Source organism: Maylandia zebra, linkage group LG2, assembly GCF_041146795.1.
Source record: "Maylandia zebra isolate NMK-2024a linkage group LG2, Mzebra_GT3a, whole genome shotgun sequence".
Classification (NCBI taxonomy): Eukaryota; Metazoa; Chordata; class Actinopteri; order Cichliformes; family Cichlidae; genus Maylandia; species Maylandia zebra.
In genome coordinates this window covers 39,542,352-39,566,605 of record NC_135168.1, presented here as the reverse complement: position 1 = coordinate 39,566,605, position 24,254 = coordinate 39,542,352, and the positions used below count along the sequence as shown (strand labels likewise).

The following is a 24,254-nucleotide window of genomic DNA, read 5'->3' as shown; positions in this document are numbered from 1 at the left end:
TTGACCAAAGTGCTTCACAGGCAGCCAATAATAAAACATAACAAAAAGGAAATGTCAAGGTTTAGATCGAATTAAAGGCCAGAGAGTAGAAATGAGGCTGGAGCAAAGACTCAAATGTAGAAACAGATTCTGCAGTTCTAGTGTGAAATCGTAAGTCACCTTTATTTTTAAGTCTAGTTTATGGAAGTCACATCTGATTGGAAGACCTCTGACAGGAGTGTGAGCATAAAAAAAGATCTAACAAATAAAGCGTTGTAGGCTCATTTAGAGTCTTAAAAGTGATGACAGGAAGCCAATGTATTCGTTTTGCGCATTTATAGATAGAACTTCATACTAATGTTATATTTCTTCATCAAGAAGCCTTTTCCTGTAGAAACTGTGTTGTATGAAAAGCAAATTGATCCACATGAATGTGGCTAGAGCAAATTAACAGAAAATACAACTCTAAATCAATAAAACCTCAGTGCTGAGGAGAGGGTTTAAGCTGCAAAGCCAACATAAACTCCACTTGAAACACACAAAAGCATGCACAAACACACTGAAATTCGGAAGAGCTAAATTAGAAAACAGTGACTTTCTTACACTCTAAACATTTGTGATTACACAACTGCACACACTGCACTGTTGATAAGTCAGTCATTTATTTAGAAATGGAAAAACCTTTAATCGTTAGGTGACTCATACCTACTAAATTTCCACATCTTTTGTTTCTCCTTCCTTTTCTTTAACATTACAGTGAAGAAGTATCAAAATGTGTCAGCATTTCTTGCTTGTACAGCACATCCTTTAACATTTCATATATACAGACATTGGGTTCTAAAAAAAATAGAGAAGTGTAGACATTTTTTAAAATAAAACGAATATATCCAGCTCCATGCCAGAGCTGAATGTCTGTGCCACAGCGACTGTAAATCACGAGTCATGCAGTTGAGCAATCTTCAGCAGTTTTTCAGGATGTGGCTAAACTCTCCTGTCTGAATGTCTAAAACCAGTGACACTTTTAATAATGCTGCCCTTGCTTTGCTGCAGCTAAAATGTAGAGTAAATGCATGTTTTCAGAAAAACAAAAAGAACAATTTAACCGCCTTTCGAATTAGATATCTGCTTTCCCCATCTGATTTCCTGTAACTTCAAGTTGTCATAAAAAAGGCGTGTTAGTGTCACGGTACTGCCTTGGAAACAAGAAGAAGGGCTGTCAGTTTTTTTTCTTTTTTATATCTGCATTTGCATTATATTCCTGTTAATGGATACATATACAAGGAAAAGACAACAAGAAAGACACTAATCCTCTTTCTTGGGCATGCACTGTTAAAACGCTATCTTGACGTTGATAATGATTAACACAAGCAAGTGGAATAAATGCCCACTCGACTCGATCCATGTGACAAACGTGTGGTGGTGACATTGTAAAATAGAGGTGATCTTCATGTGAATCTTTTTCATTCGTTCTGTGGTGAACTTGTACAACTATTAAAAACATTATTTACACACACAGATACAGTGCCAGTCTTTCACATAGACTTCACCTAGTACTCCTCCGATACTGCGTCTGACAAAATGTTCCTGCTGGGGCTCACGGGGTTGTGGGTGTCACTGTGTGCACACAGTACAGGTGGGGTGGGTGTGGTTGTTGAGGCCTGCTGGGAATGCTGCAACTTCTTCCTGTTGATCTTCCTCTCCTTGGCACGTCTGTTCTGAAACCAGATCTTCACCTGAGACATACATGCATGAGATATCAGCATCAAGAACGTTTCTCAGTTAGGGAGCATTATGGCTTGTTCCCTAAACAACATCAAAAGAAACAGCACATCATTATCGTTTTCATTTCTTCTATAAATCGCTTATTTGCTGCATTAAAAGGAAGTTGAAAACTGCAGCGACTTTGCTTTCTGTGGTAACGTTCCCTTGCCTTGCTTCATCTACTTGAAATTTAGTAATCTCTGACTTTCCCAGAATTACTCTGGGAGCTACAACAATTGCACTCAGCTGTGGTTTTAAGAAGCTGCAAGGGCAGGCAGAAGAAACAACAAGAACAGCATAATGACAGTAAGATTGAGGGTTTCACCATTAACACTACTTATGCGTTTGGCCACATATGTTAACATTACGGTTTGCAGAATTTGTTTTTTTCTCTGGAGCTCGTTTCTCCAGAGGGGATTGTTTGAGAACATTGTGCTCACATGTGCTGCATTAGTAGAAACCCTACACTTAACCATGGGAATAAGTAAAATACAGCACAGTGGTAATAGATGGCCTGCAGATGCAGGGTTTTTTTTCTAATGCACAATAACATCAACAAAATAAATCCAAGCTCCACCTTCCCTGTTATCTCACATAAGAAAAAAAAAGAAACCCACAAATGAGATAATAACCCTGTAACACAAAGTTAATGCCATATTTGAGATCTGTGCATCATCAGTGGTATACTGTTTACAATCAGATATCTGCAGTATATGCAGATTTATGCGGTGAGCATGAAATTCCACAAAAATGCCAAGATCATTTTTGTTATACCCCATGTGTGTTTATACACATGGGGTATAATAAGTATTGAACACATCACCAGTTTTCAAAGCAAAATATATTTCACATGGTATGAAATTCTGACCAGATGTCAGTAACAACCCAACCAGTCTGCACATGCAAAGACAAATTAAACTGCGGATGTCCATAAACTATGTGTAATAATAAGAAGTGACACAGGGAAAAAGTATTGAACACATTTACTGACATTTATTTAATACTTCGCACAAAAGCTTTTGTTGGTGATGACAGCTTCAAGATGCCTCCTGTGTGGAGAAACTAGTCGCACACAAACAGAAATTCAAATCCTGAAGGCTCTGTTGGCCTCTTCTATGAACTCTGGGGTTTAGTTCTTTCTATAGATTTTCAACTGGATTCGGGTCATGTGATTGGCTGGGCTATTTTTAGCAGCTTTATTTTCTGTTTCTGAAACCAGTCAAGAGTTTCCTTGGCTTTGTGTTTGGGATCATTGTCTTTCTGAAACGTCCACCCCTCGTTTCATCATCATCATCCTGCTAGATGGCAGAAGATTTTCATCAAAAAAGTCTTGGTACATTTTTCTATTCATCCTTCCCACCTCTTAACTTCCCTGTTGGTGTTTTGGGGTGATATGCATTGCCCTATTGACCTCCTAACATGGCGTGTATTTTGCCATCCAAAGAGTTTATTTCAGTCTTATCTGACCAGACTATATTCCCCCCAGTATTTCACAGGCATGTCTAAATATTGTTCAGCAAACTTTAAACATACTTCAGCATTTTTGGCAGTTAAGTGGATTTCTTTGAGATAATGATAGAGATAAAGGTTAAACTCCGGTAACTAAAAAAAAATGTCATTATTTTGTGGTTCTGGCTTTACAAGGTTAAAAAAAATTAGGGCATATTTTTTATACCCCTAACATAAACATGTTAAATTTGCAGTGACCTTCCTTATTATTGTCACTCACAAAAGGGGGTGACAAATATATACTTCTTGGCCTTGGCCTATAGATTTGTTCGGGCAAACCATGGGGGGTTTGCCCGAACAAATCCCACATTCTGTTTCCTAACTGAGTTTCAACAGTAACGAAACACACTCTGTCTCATTGCTTCATGGGGTTTTTCTGCTGTGAGTTTAGTTTATCTCATTCGTTCCTCTTAAGGAGGAACCTAAAAAAAGAAAAACAGAACATGTGGTTGGCTACTTTAAAAGTGTTAGGCGTTTGTAATTCTTTGAATGTGAAGAGAGAACGCAAAAGTTACACAGTCTCACTGTCCTAGACAGTTTCTATATATTTTCTACATTGACCGTTTATTTACTCTAATCTTCTCACCTGCCTCTCGGAAAGGCTGAGTGCCATTGACAGCTCTGACTTCCTTCTCATTGTGATATAGCGGTTGAACTGAAACTCTTTCTCAAGCTCCATCCTTTGGTGGTCAGTGTACACCACCCTGTACTTGTCCTTAGTGCGAGTCTTCCCACCTAAATCAGACAAAAAAATTGCTTTTTAGTAAAAAATCAATAAATATTAAGAATAGTAAACATAAGCACAAAAATAAAGACAGTGAATGTAAGTAAATAGAGTCATTTTTTATTCATGTGTATGGCCCACATCTTTTTCAGGAATTAATAATTTTGTGTCAGTGAGTCACGAAATGTGTGTGTCGTGACCAAACAGTCTGGTGCCACGTTCAAGTTCAGGCGCCACTTAAAACCTCATCAATTCTACTAATCGTGCTCACACTATAACGAAGGCAAAGACTCCCCACTGCATTGCATCAGTGCTTCTCCTTATCACCGTGAGTGCTGTCTACACAGCTCTTTACATAGGCAGCTATTCATTGACACGCATGTTCACATACACACTCAAGAAACTAGGAGTCACAGTTATTGATCAGAAAACTAGCTCATGTGACAGCATTGATCCAGCCACACCCACACACACAGATACACACAAGAGGGTTAAGAGAGGGTTAGCCTCTAGAGGAGACTTCGTTTAACTTCTGCAGACTTCCTGCACTTCCAGTGTTATCTATCCAGTTTGTCACCATCTCACACCCACCCAGTGGACAGAGAGGGTGGGGTGTGAGACTTGTGTAGACTTCATGGCCTCCACTGTTAGCTTTGCATTGACATCTCACAGCATGATTGTCCAAAGAGAGGCGAACACCTTGATGAATGTGCGCCTGCTGAAGTTGGGTTTGTTTTTCACTTAAAACAGGTTTGCATGTGTTTCTCATGTGTTACCCATACTTGTACGTTTTTTTTTTTAGGTTTAGTTAGTCATGCAACCACAGTGACAGCTACAAAGGTAACCCAGGAGGTTGTGTAATCTCCTTCCCCTATAGGATGTGTCTTATCAAGATGCTGCATTTCCTGTTTGTGTCACTCGTTAACACTTGTTAACACAGTGACAGCTAATATGTGATCAGTCACGAGAATGAAGAAGAAGAAGAAAAAAAAACAGAGACAAGTGCGTTTGAAGTACTCCAGATAACAGATATTTGTATGCACGAAGCAACTTTAGATGAAGATGTTACAAATGTTCTTTATATCTGTATAATTCACTGAATACATTATGCAGACCAAAATAAGCCTATGATTAAGAATAAGTATGACAAAGTAAAGTCCCACCTGAAGTTGTTTGTTTAACGGGCTCCTGTGGTCTTTTCCTGGGAATGAGGGGATCCTGTCCAGAGATGAAATTGTAAGGGGTGAGCGATCCCCCTCCAGCGGCGGAAGGAACGTTGCTCAGATCCGGGTAGGTGAAGTTGACCTGCGCGGTGTTGGGGCTTGACCCCGGGAAGCTGTAGGGATACTCCTCCCGGGGCGCGTAAAGGGGGTTCCAGGTACTTGCCGACAAATCACCGACTCCCGTGACGTGATGGTGGTAGCTGGGGAAGTCATACGGAGGCGGAATGTACTGACTGTTCAGTGACAGAGCCTGAGCCGTTTGTCTGATAGAAGCAGAGCTCGGGTACATCCCGGTATCCTCGCTCGACAGGTAGGGTGAATCTCTGGAAGACCTGGAAAAATCAAACCTCCAAGAGCATGTTAGGCCCCCGAGTTTATCTTCAGCAAGCTCTGTTTTCATTTCAGTCTAAGGTTCAGGCTACCTGTGCAGTAAGACTACACACCTTTATAGATTTACTGGCAAGGAGTTCGAAAGTATCATCCTGACGTCACGCTTTACCTGAGACTCACCTGCCTGCTGGTCTTTGCGACGTCAGGGCAATGACCCCGATTTACCAGGTTTGCCCTGATGAATCATTTTGATAAGGCGGTACAATGTGTGGAATGCGTGGGAAGTCCATGTGCCTCCGCGTGCATGTATATAGGGGGCTTAGATTCAGCGCAGAGACTACAGGCCAACACCAATAATAATAATAATAATAATAATAATAATACGGACAGAGGTGGAAGGAAACAAATACACAAACAAACAAGCAGGAAAACATACCACTATATGTTTGTTTGTTTTTTTCAAAGCAAGGAAATTTTTAAAATATAAAATTACATATGTTGAAAAATGATCAGGTCAGGATTTCCGGTTACCCATAAAGACCTCGTCTAGCCATGCCGAAGATTTAAAAAAATGCACATTCATTTATTAATTTATATTTTTATTTTGATATAGTTTAGCTTCTTATTTTAAAGCTTAAATGTTGTTTTTCTTCACTGTCAACTTAATCTTCATACACTAAAAAGAACTTAATTATTCAACCCCAATAAACATGCAAGTAAAACATTTGAGTAAGATACAACTTAAATATATAAAATTAAAGGTTTATTTACTCAAATAAGAAATCGTGAGGAAAAACGTGCATTGTATGAACTAAATGTAAACCAATCAAGCATATTACATTTGCATACTGTATTGAAAAAAACATGGAAAATGTACATGTAATTAAATTAGTTAAAGTCCATATTTTAATTCTATACATCACAGGAACATTAGAACATGTAGAAAACATAGCTGTAGAAATGGGCTGCTTCCCTTCAGTGGCAGCTATGGCTCTGACCAGATAATACACTTCAGTATCATCATTATGGCAAATATAAAGAATTTTTTATTCTCTTAAGCTGTTTAATATACATTTGTAGTCCTTCAGACTACATAGGTTTTTCTCCTATTTTGTCTTTTTCTTTTTTAGTTTCTCACAAAACAAAATCGAACATGGTTCTCCTTTGTAACTCTTTGTGTTGTGAGCTTGATTAACCAGAAAAACAAATGATAAAAATCCTGAAAAACCACTCCAGTGCTCTTTATCATTTATAGTCTGCTCTGATGTAAGACCAATAGTGACATAGGTCAAGCAAAAGCAAAGTTGCTTTGCTCCCCGCTATGTCATGGCTCAAAACGTCCATATGAGGGCAGCAAAAAGCTGAATAATAGCAGATAACTTTCCTGGTTTGGAGTCTTTCAAGTTCAGTCATACAACTGACCTGTCGTTAACAAGATGCACACAGTTTATTTGTCATCATCATTCTCACTGTTAGCTTTTTATTCTTTCCATCTTCTGTTGACACTGTGCCTTATGCTATATATTGCACTTATCAAGTCCGTGCATGAGGTCCTCTATATAAAACGATCATAAAAGATTCATGTCACTATCAAGATAATCATTCTAAGCTACAGTGCCTATCAGCTGTTAGCAGGAAGCTGGCTGAAGTTAATGGAAATGGCCTGATCATTAAGGAAATTGCAACATAAACATGAAAACATATCATCCAACGCTTGAAATACATTGATGGCGACCACAATGCAAGCCAGCTTGCCTGAAAATAAATAAATGTGGTAAAAGCACTTATGAGGGTATGTCTTAATGTACAAAGTAAAGTTTGACCTCGATAAACCCTAAACATTTCTATTACTGTATAGTTATAATTCCATATATAGAGATTTAGTTTAAATCTGTTTAACCTTAAGATGCCTGTTTCCTTTTTTAATCTATTCAAAAATCACCGCTCCAAAAAGAGAGCTGGTATAAGGAATGTTTTACCCTTTACAATCAGCATCGTGGTAAGTTATATATTTAGTTTAAATTTAAGCCAACCACACTCCCTAAATGCAAAATAGATAGCAATGCATTGTTGTTTTGTTGTCTGTCCCACTTTGTCTTCTCTTTTTTGACAATGTGTTAGACACCATGCAACTAAATTGCACTAAGATGTGAGTGTAGAGAGAGGGCGCGGATGCAGTTTCTGTCATTTCTCCTCCAGTAATCTCATTCATTCCCATAACTAGTTCTTGGAGTAACAGATCAAACAAATCGTTCCATTTGAACACTAGCCCTAAACTAAATATCTGTAAATTGATCACAACATTTGGCTAAGACAAGCAGAAACTCTTTTGCACTGGAGAAGCCTGAACCATAGAAGGTTTTCTGTTTTTGGTTTAGTTTATAAACTAGTTGATTAACCATTAACCATTGTTAACAATATTGCTTCACGGAAGGAAACTCTGGGTTTGAATCCAGCACCCAGCTGGGGCCTTTCTTTGTGGTGTTTGTAGGTTTTCCTGTCGTTGCATCATGGGTTCTCTGTGGGTACACAGTTCCACAATCTAAAGTCATGCATCTTATGTTAACTGGTGATTCTAAACCGGCTTTAGGTGTGAATGTGAGCTGTCTGTTTCTGTGTCTTAGCGAGTGATAGCAGCTTCACCAAGTTGTATGTCGTCTTTTGGTGTATATTAGCTGGGATAGGCTCCAGGGCCCCTAAGACGCCAAACTGGATAAGGAGAAGAAAGTGGATGGATGTGTGTTTGCGGCGGGGTGTAGTTTGCAGATCAGCTGCAGTGGGGGTGGGGGGTGGAGTAAAGGGTTCAGGAAATGGCGTTAGGGGAGGTTGACCAACACAGCTAGCCTTCCCTATTTTAGTAGGTTGCTGAGACTTGACAGGAGTTGTTGTGTGTGGTGTGGAGCAACAAAGACAACTGGAAGGCTGCGCTAATAAAAGCCCTGCAAATAAATATCAGCTGACTTGTAAGGCTTTGTTCTTCGGGTCCTTTTGTTATCGTGTTTTATTATCTCATATGTGATGATGCTGTTATGATGATGTTATATGTTGTATTGCTTCTTCTTGATTTTTGCTATCTCGTCTATCTCGAATGTCTATCTCGAATGTCTTATAACTGTGGTTCATTCTCAGATTTAGTCCCATCACATTGCCGAAATCAAGCTTTAAGGTGCCCCAAAGTCATATATCCTTTATCGGGACAACTTGAAATGGAGGCAGCCGTAGTTCAGACATTTCTGTCAGTCTTCATCTATCAGAGGTCCAGCAGGTTCAGCTCCAGGTCTAGAGTATATATGCTCCCTGCCTCTCCAGGTCTTTGTCTCAACTCTTGTACCTCTATAATGGCCTGTGCTTGACAAACACAGCGGTGTAACTTTTACCTTTTCCTGAAACCCAGCAGGAAAACAAGCGTATAGTGTGTTTGCACTGCTTTGCACTCAAGCTATAACACTAATTCAGATCAGCAGTGAGAGAAACTACTTGTTAGCTGCTGACAGGCTGAAGAGACTCAGTATTGTTGAGGCAGAATATTTTGGAATCCCACTTGTTAAGAGCTGCTCCACTCTGTGGGGGTAAACAAGGACTGCTGCCATATATAGAGCAGTAGACATCCCGTTGTGGACTCTCTCCAGCACTGCTTTGTAAAAAGATGCTAAAATTATACATCTCATGCTGATAAAGAATCGTGTGTTCATGAGTGTTTACATACGTGACTGACGAGCACGTTATTGCTGTATTACTGCCTTTTTATCTTTTGGGTCTACAGTTTTATTGACATTACAAGCAATGAAACGCCTACAAATAGATTCAAGAGTTCAAATAAGTGGATTTAGAGCAGGTTTATTGCAAGTAGGTGCTAATTACATAGGTAGAATTAGAAAGATGTAAAAGGAGGAACTGTCCCTGTGTGGTGTTGCTCCCCTCCTATCTAATAACTGGAGGGGGCTTGCTGGCACTCTAATTAGTGCGAGCAGGTCTTTTAGATTTGCCCTCTCAATTAAAGGAGAACATGTTAGTTTCCAATTTAGCTCCTGTTCCCCTCCCCTCCCCCCATCTGCCCCAACCTGCTTGTTAGATAGAACAGGTCTTTATTCAGCTGCAGTGTTGCGTAGCGAATCTCAGATCATCCTCTCATATCCTGGGAAAGGATTGAATTAGGAAGAAAGCTAGTATTGAGAGCAGACATATTTACATGGTTTTGCTTGTGTTTATAAAAGAGAGGATAAAAGGCCAAGGAAAAAAAAGGGAGAAAGAGGGAGTGGGGATGGTGGGAGGTGTTGAGTTATTTCATGCAGGGGAAAAAGAAAACACGTGAAAAAAATATGATATAAAAAGCGATGTAAAAAAAAAGTTGGTTCACTAAAGCTAAAGTCCCCACTTTTAACCACTTTTATACCTGTTTTTAAGAGTGTGATTATGTAAGGGAAGTTATTTTTCCTGAGAAACTGAGACTTCCATGTTTGTTTCCAAAGCAGGGTGCAATCAGCGCTGCCAAAACCTTTTTTTTTTCTCCTGGCTGGACCACTCACTCACTCTCTCACTCTTTCTCCTCCTTTTTATTGTGTTTGTTGTTTTATGGAGGGGGTTAGATGCGGTCCAGATTGCCGTTGCCAATAGAGACAGTCTCAGTTCACCTCCACTCCATTCATAAACAAATCGCTCCGGCTCAGACCTCTGAGCCTCTACCTTAGAACAACAAGCAGAACTGGATTTGTATTTTGAAGTTTCGTCGCCCTGCTAGAAACTTCTTGCTTTCTGCTTCAGCTCTGTTTCACTGCTCCCTCCCTCCTCTCCCTCGTCCTGCTCTCTCTCAGCTTCAGCAGGGGTGGACACTGGCGCTCTGCTTAGTGTGGATCTGTCAGGGGTGGAGTGTGCACAGTTTGTGTGTGCGTGTGTGTGCATGTTTCTGTTGGGAACTTTTTTTTTCTTAGAACACTCTTTCTGAGTGTGAGAGTGGAGAGAGAGAGAGAGAGAGAGACACCCGCGGTGATGTGATTTGACTAAACAAACAGCCGGGCTCACTGCAGTACCTCCTCCAACGGACTCCTGGGACAGGAGAGATTAACCTCAGAGTGAACATCAGAGGGATCTATACATTTGAAGCAGCAGCCCCTGTAGAGACATCTCACTGGAAGTCTCTCCAATTTCCTTCTGCTGGCCGGCAACCTTCTTGGTCAAAGAGGAAAGATTCTTCTGTGTTTCTGGGGTTCGTCTGAAGGTAAGAAGCATACTTCTCTGTCACCGTCAAGTATTTTAGTATAAGTTCCAGCTGCTCGACAGCTGCTGGCAGAAGTAAAAAAGGGCTGTTCAAAGTGTTGAAAATTCACTTATCCTGTACGGGAAGCCCACTGTGACAGATTGACTTTCACAGCCATCTGACATAGATGCACTTCATCCTGAACACTGGACCCAAGTTTCTTATAGCTTTTTTTAAACAAAAAATCTGATTCGATTTGACAAGAGAACAACTGTATGTCTTTGTGATGTTGTTGCTGTCTCTTGGTGGTGTTCGTTACCCACATACTTGTGTGTGTGTGTGTGTGTGTGTGTGTGTGTGTGTGTGTGTGTGTGTGTGTGTGTGTGTGTGTGTGTGTCTGTGTATACACAACAGCCATTGCAACGCTGCGTGAAAGAGCGTAAGCAACCTGTTCAAACATCAGCAAAGTGATGGCTTGCATCTCTGTACACAGCAACTGTTTGACACTTTGACATTGGACAACTTTAACATTGTTTATTTTCCCACTAACAGAATGCATTTGACAAGGTGTCCCGGGGTCTAGCGTACACACAAACACAGTAGGGTTTATAGTACAAGCTGTTTGTACGCTCTCCACTTTGTGCTTCGCTGCTAAAGGGCTTGTTTGTACAGCCCTCTTCAGTCACCCAGAGTGAACCGGGAGTCCTCTACACCAAACCATTGGTCACTTTCCTCCCTTTTCAATCTTCTCTGCATTGATTCATGGAGAAGCTCATTGAAGAGCCATGGCTGTGAACCGATATCAGCATCTATCACTGTCAACAGCATCCTCTTTGGAGGAATTCCCTTTAAGTGTTAACACATACCACCCTAAATTTATAGTTGTGTTACTCAGTCTCCCTTTTGTAATGTAGATATGTCGTAAAACCAGCAACCTGGTCTCATCTCAAGAATGCCGAGTCCAGCCGGCATAATTAGTTGAATCATCGCTTCCTGTTCATCAGAAGATTTTAGTAGCTGGAACGAGTTATATTGTAGCACTGTGAGCCATTTTAATGGCTGTGACACATGTGGCATACATGTCTTTTCAGTATATTCCAACTAGAGATGGACCGATCCGATATTACGTATCGGTATCGGTCCGATACTGACCTAAATTACTGGATCGGATATCAGAGAAAAATAAAAAATGTAATCCGATCCATTAAATATCACGAAAGCACCTCACAAAACTTGCAACACACCGTAACTCACCTCAGAACGTTAGCACGTCGGAGCAGTATGCATCACGTGATAGAGCGGCTGTGGCATGCGAGACCTGTCAGTGGTCTGGGTAGCATGTGGAGCTTCGCTAGCAACCCGGCATTTCATCTCCGACAAAGTTATCCCGAGAGAAGTAAAGCAAGTGTGTAAGTCCATCTCTGAATGTTTGTAAAGCATTCCTGCGTTAAGCTTAACAAGCGACTGCCTCTTCTTGCTGCTACTTCAATCATGAAACTGCTTAACGATCAGCTGGCTTTTCTGTCGCGAGTCCTGTCTCTAGTTTGCTTTTGGCCCACGTTGCACCAGAAAGAGGAAACCAGCGGCTGAACAACAGCAGCACGTTTAAGCTTGATCAGCTGTTGTTAGAATTTATTTATTATTACTTTCTACTCGAGGATCTTTTTCTACGTAGCTGACGCTGGTAACTGTGCAGGGGCGGATCTAGCAAAGTTTAGCCAGGGGGGCCGATAGGGCATTAACAGGGAAAAGGGGGCACAAAGACATACTTTTCTTTCTTATTCTCATTTAAAATGTCTAGCTTTTAATAAATAATTATCTGACAGCCAAAGTTTTAATTTGATGCAAAATGTATAGAAGTCCATTACTGTATATAGTAACTATTAAGTCTAATATATATACCCTAGTAAGCTATAGTACTTTTTCCTTTGGGAAGATACCATCTGTGCAGTCTGCAATTTTGTTGAAGAAAGATGTTGAATCTATTTAATATTTCTTGAAAAATAATTGATTTCTGTGCATTTTTTTTTCACACTGCATCAAATTAAGGTTGATTACGTCGATTAAGCATCATGAGGTGGAGTGTGAGGGGTGGTTCCCTATTTTTTATTTATTTATTTTTTGTTGTTGCTGGGAGTTGGAACCCTATTAGTTAGGTTGCTTAATATTTATGCTAAGTACTCTTTAAAATACCAGAATAGGGAGGATGGTGTAGGTTTAAGTTTATTAGATTGATCAGTATTGCTGAACTATGAAATATTTTTTTTTGCATACAGGTATAACAGAATAGCTTTAGTGTAGTTGTTGTTTTAAACTTGAGTATGAACTTATACAAAATGCAGCAAGATATTTAAAAAACAGTTTTGTTGATTAAAAAACACTATATCGGATTCATATCGGTATCGGCAGATATCCAAATTTATGATATCGGTATCAGTATCGGACATAAAAAAGTGGTATCGTGCCATCTCTAATTCCAACACATGTTTTGCACCTGAAAGCCTTCCCGCCTGACTGTTGTGTATGGTGACTTTGGTATTTGTTGTTGGGTTCGTTAGCTGCACATTCATCTTCTGCATACAGGGGACCTTTTTGACATCTGCTGTAATCAAAATGTTGTTGGCATGTGTTTTGTGGATGCTCTTCTCCTCCTCTACAGACAGGAGTGTCCTTTTGAAGTTTTTGATCTTCTCTGGCGCTGTGGATGTTTCACTCCAGGCACTGTCTGGCATTGTTTTTGTAGATGAACCGCTGGAAGACTGCATGCATGTCATACTTTTACCATTAATGGTGCTAGACTGCATTGCATTCGTTTCATAGCTTTAAAGTCGGCTTCTACTTTCACGGCACCAACTTATAAAACACTTGATCAGCTGTGACAAATCTTTATTGTAAGATTTGCAAAACTTAGTTTAGTTTTGACTCTGACAAGTGGGGATTTTCCTGTCTTGCGTCAGGCTGCTGGTATGTACTCCAGCGGAGTGCTCCTCTCCGGCCCCGATGAAGTGCAGCCCAGCCGGCTCCATTCCCCCTGGCCCGGACCTAATCCGTCGACATCAGCTGTTTCCTGGCTCTCTAGGCCTTCTGCATGCCAGCAGCTTTGAGAAAATGTGCTTCACATTATGACCATGCAGAAAGCATGCCAGGAGTCTGATTTAACTCACATGTGCAGATATGTAACATTTTGAGCTCAACAACAACTTTTGAAAAATACTGATCCCATTCTGTCCTGTTTTCATTTATCCTCTGTGACTTCAACTCAAAGTTGAGCAACCCTCATCTAAAAAAACTTGTTTACAGAGGAAACACTGAGTTAAAATACTTACACACTCTCACATCATGTTGTCGTGACACGGATTGGTTCGTTTTTCAGATTCACAGAACAAACTCTGACTCATCCCCTGGTGGACACTCATTGGCTTACTCATTATCCACCACCAATATTTTTTGAATGAGCTGTTGCTTTTCTTAACACTATCAGTCTAGAGCCTCTTTTTACGTCGCTGGTTCTTTCATGCTGTACTTAGATTTTATACTTGAGTCACACAGCTTTAATGAAAAGCACCAAGTGGTGCTGCAGTAAAGCATCCTGTATGGCTGTCCATCTGGCCTCCCCCTCATTGTTTCCCTCCCACTCACACAGAGCTGTCAGGCAGCTGCATCTCATCTTAAGACAGGAAGTGAGTTTGTTCATTGAGGAAACATTCATTTGATTTATTATATATATACTCTTGTCGCACAATAACAAACTTTTGAAAGGGGATCAGCCTAAAATCGCAAAGAAGGGTGTCATAATCATGCAAAAAAAAACCATTGCACTGTGAATACAGTACAGAAAAATACTAGAAGACTATTAAGAGACTACTTCCTCCATAATGACTTATCTTGTTGTAAACACCCAGTCACGTTCCAGGTTTCCTCAGATCAAGATTTAGTAACATTTTAACTAAGATCTAATAACAGCTGCTGAGTTGTCGCTAAAGGGAAATAACAGCCTGACACAAATGAGCTTGTTGTATCTTTTGATGCATTTCTGAAATAAATATTTTTTATTTATTTATGTAACTAAATGCAGTTTGACATAAGGCCAGTATAGAGCATGGGACTGATGTGCTGCACACAGTTTATACCTATTGCTTATTTCCAACCCTTGTCTTTTGTTGGGCTTTTTGTGCAAAAAGACAATTTATATCATTCATTTACATAAAACCACAATACACTTTGAATGCAAAACTACACTAAATCCACATATTACAAAAATATAGTGTAAAAAAAGATAAATAAAGCTTAAATAAGTGTAAAACCAAGAAACTGATGAGAAAGGTCCACTACATCTTTCCCTTGTTTTCAGTCTATGTGCTAAGCTAAGCTAATCAGTACCCCCAGAGTTGCATTAATGTTTTCACTGAACTCTTTGCAAAAGATGAAAAATATTTATTTCACAAAATATTGAGCTTTTATTTAAAGTGTAGGACTTTGACTTATAATGTGGTCTTTTTTTATTGATTTTCCTGCCTTTACTCAAGTAAATGACTTGACAGCTGTGTCCAACCTTGTATGAGTGTAACATTAGTAAGGTGTTATTATGAGTTCCTCTCTGGATTTATTGCATAAGGATTAATACAGGCTTACTTTCAACAGGAAGTTTTGGTCTCCATCAGATTCGTTTAAAGCACCAGGCTTTCTCCCTGGAGTTTGTTCTGTCCTCTTTCCAACAAAAACATGTTGGAAATGGTGATGCAGTGCAATGAGAAAGGAGGATAAAGGAAAACAGTCTTTTGTGAGATAAGAATATTTTGCACAGTTAAAAATGAAGGAGCATTTTGTTAAGTTAATCTGCACAGTTTAGCTTCACTGAAAGCAAGACACAAAAATGTGGGAAACTGCACAGCAGTTAAAATTACAGAATTTATGCACAAATAGCACAAGTTATCCACTAAAAAGAAATTCCCTGTGACTGTTATTCTTCCTTCTCCGTCTCCTTGGGTTTTTTTTTTTTTTAGGTAAACAGATGGAATTTAAAGTCAGTCAGTCCTAATTGTATTCAGCTGTTTCAATTTCTTTCTTTTTGGGAGGGAGTGCAGGGACTGGAAGTGTGTGTAGGCGTATTTCATTTCTCATGAGGCAGGGGGTCTCATATCGTGCAGCAAAAAAGGAGGGTACCACAATGAACATGGGTGGAGACGTTTTTGGAGGAAAATCTTTGAAGGATGTTGTGTCGCTTATGCTAGCAAATGTATCTGCATGAGCTGCATTATCTGTATACCCTATAAGCAATTTTATTGAGTTGACTGGCAGTGACAAAATCACATCCAGCTGATTTGAAAGAGGAAAACTGACTTCAATGACAGAGGCTGCTTAAGTTTGTAAATCGTAATCCCTTTTTCCTTCATTTTGGTTCCTGAAAAGTCATTAAATTGATCTCAAACGCTAGCCACATCTAAGGCTGTCATTCTACATCCATGGGTTTCACACAGAAGCTCTTTACATCTCCCCCGACTGCCACTACACACAGCATTTACAACTCTGTTTAAAAGGCACTGAACCAAAATCCGCAGTCTCCCAAACATGTGTTGCCTCAGCATGAGTATAGAGTTACTTTGGTTTCTGTGATAAGACCTCACAAGCACTGTGTCCAAATACCGAACAGAAGGAAACCTGTTACAGAAGTACTAGGCAGATTTTTCAGTGCTGATAATGCAAACTTGAGATGGTTTCAGTGCAGCTGTAGCTTTTTAAGTTTCAGCGTACAAGCACTTTTTGTCCAGCAGAGACTTTTCTAATAGTCTAACAGTTTTCTAATAGTGTCCTGCTGCATAATAGTGAAACCTACTTTGAGGTCAGAACAAGTGAGTCACACATCTGAAGAAACCTTTTTAGTCATGACCACAAAAACACAAAAAAATGCCCTTTATACAAGTTGGCTGGCATGAAAATACATCATGACACCTAAGGCTCTGGAGTGGAAAGACATGTGGGGTATGACATGTGCATTATTGGCAAATGGCAACTGTTAGATCATCAGTGAGTGAGAGGTTAGAGATTAAATTTGTTTAGTTTGTTAAAGATGCTAAAATTAGATAGATGAGATCAACTGGAAGGACACTCAAAAAGTGCAGTTATATCTTTAAAGAAAGTGACCCTGATTCAGACCAACGTTTAAGAGCTGCTCCCTGTGTGCTCTAAGCTTTCTGCCGAGGCTGAGGAGGGTGTGCAAATTTTCCGGGCAGTAAAACTGCTTTATTCACACGTGGACTCAGTAGGAGATTATATGGACTTTAACCTGGGGAATGATAAGGTAAAGTCTTCTCGTGTCATTTTTATGCAGATGATCTGCATTTACATTTCAGTAAAAAGAAATGATATCAGGACATAAAAGCATCGATATGCTTAATTTTTTTTAATATTTCAGTGAAAGTAAAACTAAGGCTATTGTGTTCAGACCCAGTGGTGATTGTGCTGATCCTCTCTTGGACTTGGGCCATATGTAAAACCCACAATAACCAACCTTAAATGTCAAACCTGAGTCTGATCTTAAACTAGATAAGGAGATGAATTCTCTCACAGAGGCTTTTATCCAAGGTGAAATCTTATCAGTTTTACAACTCATTTGAAGAGTTACACTTCCTTAACAACATTTTATTTGCACAGTTGTCAAAATGCTGCTAATCTTTAATCAAATACTTATAAAGAGGAGCGACTTTTCCACTCAGCCTCCTTCCCCTGACTCCCCAGTCGTTTTAGGATTCTTTTAACATTTTTATTTATTTTAAATCAGCACCAAGATATATGGCTGAGCTATTGACTACACATTTCACATCAAGGTCATTGAGATTTGTGGAGTCTCTAAGATTAAACTGAATACCAGTTGCAACTGTGCTTTTTTTCTCTGGAGTCATCTCTGCCCATATTAGGTTGAGAATTAGCTGTTTGATGTTTTGGTGTAATGTACAAAGTGCTGTATGAATAAAACTGGATTGGATTCAGACATCATTATTCTTAGTGGTCTTCCAATGTCTTGAGGAGTTCAGGGGTGCAGTGCATGAATGAAACACTTCTGGAATAACTGAGTAAACATCATGAGTCGCAGCCAGTATGTTTGATCAACGTGCACTGCAAAGTGCAGATCAGACAACTTGAAGCCTTTCAGTGAAGAGTCTTGGCAAAGAGAGTCTTGATAGAGAGACGGGTCCCCACATTTGAAGGGAATCACTGATTACAGGCCAAAGTATTAACTCTGTGTCATTCTAGTATGCCACTTTTAAGCATGTTATGGTATTTTTTCAAGTGCTTTCTGAGACATGAGGACTCTCCTCCCAGTTAAGAGCAGGTCATCTCACCAGATACCCTGGTGGTCAGTGTCCTCTGTGATCCCTGAAAGAAGAGTCTCATTTCCTTTTTCGGTAATTTGACCCTGGATCTAATGCCTGTAGCATTACAATATCTTTCTTTTTCTTTTTTTCTTTTTCTTTTTTGCTAGAAGATGATCTCAGAGTTTAAAAATAACATTTTTCCTGCTACTTTGAACTTAAACATTTATTTTTGATAGCATAATGCAACCTCTGTAGACTTTGGTAATCTTTTATTTACAAATGTAGATATAAGATGCACATTTCACTAGAAATTAAGAAAAAAAAATTGTTGTATTTTTGTAGCATTTTAATTTGTGTCTTAAGATTAATTGCACTGCACTGATTTTCTTTTACGTAATCATCAAAGGACATCCTAGCTGCTTGTGTCTAGCTGCTTTTTTCTGCTGGTCCCTGGTTGCCAATAACATTAATTAATGTTACTTTAAATGCAATATATTGTTCCAAGATTATACTACAAATCAAAGAAAAGAACAATTTCCATTGCAGTTGTATTTGTAAATCAAAAAGTATTCAGTTTCACACAATCTCCAAAAGCAGTTCCTGCTAAAAATCAGTTGTATGAGATTGTAGCCGAACCTTTCATAGGGCTTCACTGTGCTATCATTTTTACAGCTCCTGTAATGTACAAAGTGTGCATTAGTAGAGTTATTGGAGTTGATGGACAATGAGGCCGCCTGGGGTGGGAATAGTGCATCATGGGTCTGCTACAGAGAGACCAGAAGGTTTTCCTCAGGGGGGATGATCAGTTCAAGATGAGTGATAAAAATGGAGGTTTATTTTAACAAAGAATCACTGGGTCAGTTTTTTCCCACAGAGCTTGCCAAGTCCTGCTGTTCAGAGATACGTCAGGAAAACGTCGCATCCTTCAAAAAACAAAAACTAAAAAAGACAAATGTGGCATGTGCATTTATTCTGCACTGTAGATAGTCTAATGATACACTGCATGCCCTATAAAAATCTTGATTGTCAGCAATAGTTCACATTCTGAGCTATAATTGTTTTCATTGGAAAGATTGTTTTTTTTGTATGGTGGCTTCCTGGGCACTTCAGCAGAGTAAACATCACAGTCTGTGATGCAAGTCTGCGTGTGTGCGCCTTCTGCTGGCTCACTCCGTTCTTTGATGTGGTTTTACCCATAAGGTATATTCCGTATGTTTGCGTGCTCCCTTTGCTGTTTATCCCACCGTCTGGTCTGGTGATGTGTGCAGTTTTTTTTGTGGTGTGTTAATGGTTTGTCATGCTTTGTCATTGGTTTAATTGGTCTATTCTTGCCTGCCGTTGTTTTGTTTCTGTTTCTCTGTTGTTTTTCATATCTGGTGGTGAGTTTACATCTTTCGTCTGTGAAGCTGGTGAATCAAAGAATGTTTTTTTCCTCCTTGTAGAAGTCTTATTGCTGTTAGATTTCTACTGATTGTTGTTTCTGAGCCTATTTGGATTGGTGGTTGTGATGGTCTGCTGTGTCCATGACACACATTTGGTTAACACCCACACAGGACCGCAAAATTTCCCAGAAACAGGAAGTCGGAGCCTTCCAGCTGCACTTTGGGAGGCTTTTCGAAAATCCTTCTCTTTTGTTAGAGATTACACTTTCCCCCCCTCCCTTTTTTCCAAGTGCAAGCTTACCCCCGCTCGGGAGACGCTCAAGCAAACAGTTTGCTACAAATGTGGTTCTGACAGTCGTTCCCACCTCATCGAGGACTGCTTTATCATTGCCAGATGTTTAACTGAAACATGGAGCTACAGTATATATAGATAATCCCTGGAGTGGGATTACGGGGTGCTGGGGACTGGCGTTTACACACTTAGCTGAATCCTGAGGCTGAGCGTGGGCTGCGTGCATCCCAAGGAGGTTGACTTTAGCATTCTTCCTCATTAGCTGGTGACACTTTGAGTGTAGTAGGATTGTTTATGAAAACTGGGAAGGATCAATCAGCCACCAAATTCCCAAGCATCTGTGGGAAACCTCATGCAGAGTGATAAGAATTTATCCCCCATTGTGATTACTATGCCATCACTAACACAAATATCACTTGTGGTTTTTTGTTTGTTTGTTTTTTTTGTTGTTGTTTTTTCCAGACCTCCAAGATTACTACAGGAATGCAGTATACCATTTCAAAGATTCAAAAGACACCAATAAACATCTGGGTTAGAAAAATGCTTTTGAGATCCTTTAAGATCCTCTACACGTTCTAATTCTCAGATTGAGAAGCCCTTCACTTAGTTTATGGACCTTTCTTACTGTAAATGACTCTTTTGCCTCTGTGGTGCAGACAAAGAGCTGTCCTGTGGTTCAGGGATCAAACTGTTACCAAGTGCTTTATTAACATCTCTGAAAGGTTGCCAAGCATTCTTGGCAGATTCACTAGTGGCCTGACCCTTTTAAGGCTTCATAACACTGTTTGTTCCCATCTCGCACAAAGATCTGACCAAGGCAAAGATGAGCATTAATCTCAGTGTTAAAAGTATCCCTCCTGTGGTAATGTTCACTCTCCTAACTCCTGTGTAAGTGGTCTTCTGACTCCTTTGGGCCATGATCCTTGAGAGCACATCCCACTTTGAGGTCAGTGGCTCCACAGTGTAGTGCTTTACACGTTTGCTTAACAAGCAAAAGATAATTGGTTTGAACCTGGAAGAAAGCACAAAAGGGTTCAGGAAGAGGATCCAGCATAAGAACTTTAACCAATCAAACACCCACTGTAGTGACTCCTGTGAGTATGGGGGCAGCTGAAAGTAGCTTTTCCCCCTCAGTGTTCTCTGGTCATGTTGTCCCAATGCCCATCAACCAGTGTTGGAACAACCAAACATTGTTTTTCTGTCCCTTCTCAAGCCTAATGAAAACACCTCGACTCTTGTTAATCTCAGCATGATCTCTGTTGTTTGATTTTTAGATGTGAATTTACATCCTGTAGTAGCCCTTAATGTACCAGTTTGGCTTCTTTTAGCAAACATATCATCAGCAGCCAGTCACAGAGCTATTTGTTTTGTTTTCATACTGCCAAAAGACACATGCCTTTGGCATCTCTGCGTTTGGCTGTTGTCGCTATCGTTGACACTGAGGTTACTAGTACTTGTAGAGTGCTGATGTATGGCTTCCTCGGCGGACCGGACCTTGTCGCATGTTGGCGGGGTCCCCCGGGAATGAGGTGACCCCTCCTCTTCTGCCGTCATCACCAGCAGGGTCCCCAGTGTATCAGCAGCCCTGGGAAAGTTTCAGTTTTTCTGTGGGAACGTGAACTGTACACCCAAATCAGTGACAAAAAGGGGAAAAGGCAGGAGAGGTCTGGCGAGTGTTTCTGTGTGTGTGTAAGTTGTATGTATGACAGGACTCTTGAACAGCATGTGTCTGTGTGTACATTATATGCATCCAGTATCCATTATGTGCCACTAAGAATGTTTACGTGCACATGTGAATGAACTACGACACAATAAAAACATAACATCTCTTTCACTCGCTCTTGCTCTCTCTGTCTGTTTCTCCTTCACCCTTTTTTATTGGAAGCAGGAGGCAGGGGAGGAAATGGACCAGTCATGTTTTTGGAGCAACTCAAGAGCTGTGAGCTTTTCGTTTTGGGAGCGGAAGTGCCAGAGGCAGTTAATTTAGAGAGACAACATGTATCTGGTTTGAGTAAATGTCCTTGGGTTAGTCACAGAACTTTTTGTGCTTCACCACCACTATCAAACTAATCAGCTGTGTCGTCTTGTTTAAACCTCAAAACACCACCTTTAGTAACGTTGTGCAGCTCGATGGATACAGCAAAGGAGGTCTTGCCAAAGATATTTAGTTGATGAATGAAGCGTGAAGCCTTTTTGTTCGTGATTAGATGGAGAGATGTAATCTTCAAAACATGTGTTCTATTATGTAATGCAGGAAAATGGCCCAGTTTCTTAAAATAGAGGTGGTGCAATTGGTGTACATTATCTTATAAAAATGTTAAATTGGGGAGCGATTTCTAGAGATACATTTCACAATTTTTCCATTGGCTCACTCCCTCTCTTCCTTCTCCACCCTCGCTCTTCCCAAGAATCAGTCTTCCGCCCTCTCTTTTTCCCACCCTCGTATAGGCCTGTGATCCATCCTTAACTGTTTCCAGACGCCTCTGTGCTGCAGGCCTTAACCCCTATCCTAAACATAACAGCAAACCACCTCTCCCCACTTTCCTTTGGCCTCTCACTGTGCTGTACAATTAGAACTTCAAGGTCTTTGATAACAGTTTCGATGATGGTAAGCATGGGTCAACTTTGACCCCCCCAAGTGCTGAATCCATTGATGCTGACATTGCTTTGCTGTACAACTCGATACCCTATTAGTAATGCCAAACCATAGCAACCTTTCAAAGGTTGCTTTGTCAGCAGCTTTTGTGACTGCCCTCATTTTTACTTTTGTTTTTAGCAAAACCAATTAATGGCTCAGCATGGCTGTGGAATAGCTCGGACGCAGCATTGTTGCCAGCGAGCGCGTTGCAAAGCCGAACACAGTGACCCGTTTGTTAGCGGGCAGAATGCTGGTGAACCGGGAACAAAAAGAGCCAGACATTGTTGCTCTGTCCTGGTGCAGCGAGGCATCAAATACCTGATGAGTTGCATCGGTACCTCAGTTTCTCTGTGAGGGCCAGTCGCTATTAAAGAAAGCAGCCTGATAACAAACTCAATACTTTTTGTTTCTATTTAGTGGGAGAAATGCATAGTTTGGTATCATTCTCTTTCATTTGACGCCGTTTGTTCTGACACACACGATTTATTTTCTCACTTAACCTGACTTTGTGGAGCCTGCGAGAGCAGAAACCAATCCATCATGATATGAAGCTCATCCTCACATGGACAGATATTAAGTCTGTTCAAGATTTGTCTTCATTGATTTGAATAGAAAACAGAATTTTGCTGTTGTGTTCATTTTCACTTAACTGTTGAGGCAAAATACTTCTGAAAAGGATCACTCTTGTTGTTTGTTTGTTTTTCTTTTTGCAGAACAAAGTGACTTGAAGGCCTCCGTGATGAGGAAGGTGACAGCATCCCCGCTCCACCTAACAGTCACATTTACAGGTGAGGCCTAAATTTTACTTCAGCAACAAAAAGTGAAACTGTGTAAGAAGAAGCAAAAGTCATTTGCAGGGAAGCAAGAAGCTTGAAGCTAAGTTTGGATGGAGTATTTTACAATTAGGGGAAATAGATACTGCAAGACTGGGACTCTTTTATAACAAATCACACTTAATATGATTTGGATATCTAATATAACAATTTAATATAAAAAATGGATATAATTCAATGGGTTATAACTTATATCTTATTAAATTTGCAAAACATGTGGTCAGGATTATGGGGACAGCATGTTTCAGGTTTTATTAAGTAAGTATGAAGTCATTCTGTTCAGAATGTTTAAAGAATACAGCGACTTCTTCTGTGATTCATTAGCTGTGGGATTTCACAACACAACTGATGCATTCACTCACCTCTTTCAATTTAAATGTATTTATCAGTGACAAGGCGTCGTCGCCCTCCCACTAAATTGCTGCAGACAACTCACATCCTTCATCATTTAAAGATAGCGCAGGACTAACACTGTTGATTTAACCTTTCACCTCCTGCTGCAGTCTCTGTGACCTCCATCCTGACCTTTTTTTGTCTTGCTGTGCAAACTGCAGCTCTGCTGTGTTTCTGCACTGAGCTGCGCTGCCTGGAGATCACGCCCGGTGACAAAGAGTTTGTTCTGGCCGAGGGCTCCTCTCTTACCCTTACCTGCAGCGGCTCAGGGGAGACCACGTGGAAGTTTAAGATGGACGACGTGCCGTACTTTCAGCTGGAACCATCTAAACCGGGTCACCAGAGTTACGAGATCGTGCAAAGCGGAGCCACATCCAGCGTTCTGACGTTGTTCAATGTGAGCTGGAAGCACACAGGCGTGTATCAGTGCATTGATCAGCGCACGCGAGACACAGAGGAGGTGGCTGTGTTTGTCCCAGGTGGGGCCTGGTTTGCTTACCTTTGGTTTACCTTCCTGATTCAGAGTTTGCAAAGCTAACTGTACAGTACAATTGAACAAAAACTGTCTAAGTTCCATGCTGCATGTAAATAAAGAGCTTCTGAAAACACTGTGATTTTGAAAGCGCTCTGAAGAAGAGTAAGGTGAAAAACCTCCAGGAAGTTCTTTGAGGAAGACGCAGTAA

At 40.3% G+C, this 24,254-nt stretch overlaps 2 protein-coding genes across 3 annotated transcripts in view; one reads left to right on the top strand and one right to left on the bottom strand.

Annotated features, from left to right (window-relative positions):
• Positions 1-622: 622 nt before the first annotated feature.
• cdx1a (caudal type homeobox 1a) lies at positions 623-5,539 on the bottom strand. The gene is made up of 3 exons (XM_004571732.2): positions 5,137-5,539; positions 3,836-3,984; positions 623-1,712 (listed from the first exon to the last, which is right to left on the bottom strand). The coding sequence occupies exons 1-3, from the start codon at positions 5,483-5,485 to the stop codon at positions 1,527-1,529; spliced, it is 684 nt and encodes a 227-aa protein (XP_004571789.1). The 5' UTR covers positions 5,486-5,539; the 3' UTR covers positions 623-1,526.
• Positions 5,540-10,206: 4,667 nt separating this feature from the next.
• pdgfrb (platelet-derived growth factor receptor, beta polypeptide) overlaps positions 10,207-24,254 on the top strand; it is a 32,059-nt gene continuing 18,011 nt past the window's right edge. The window contains exons 1-3 of one of the 2 annotated variants that reach the window (XM_012924845.5): positions 10,207-10,741; positions 23,059-23,133; positions 23,733-24,050. In XM_012924845.5, coding sequence (XP_012780299.2) covers positions 23,085-23,133; positions 23,733-24,050 — 367 coding nt within the window. In that variant the 5' untranslated portion in view covers positions 10,207-10,741; positions 23,059-23,084. Of the gene's footprint in view, positions 10,742-22,900; positions 22,923-23,058; positions 23,134-23,732; positions 24,051-24,254 lie in introns of those variants that run through there. The other variant, XM_076873387.1, reaches the window with a different exon arrangement.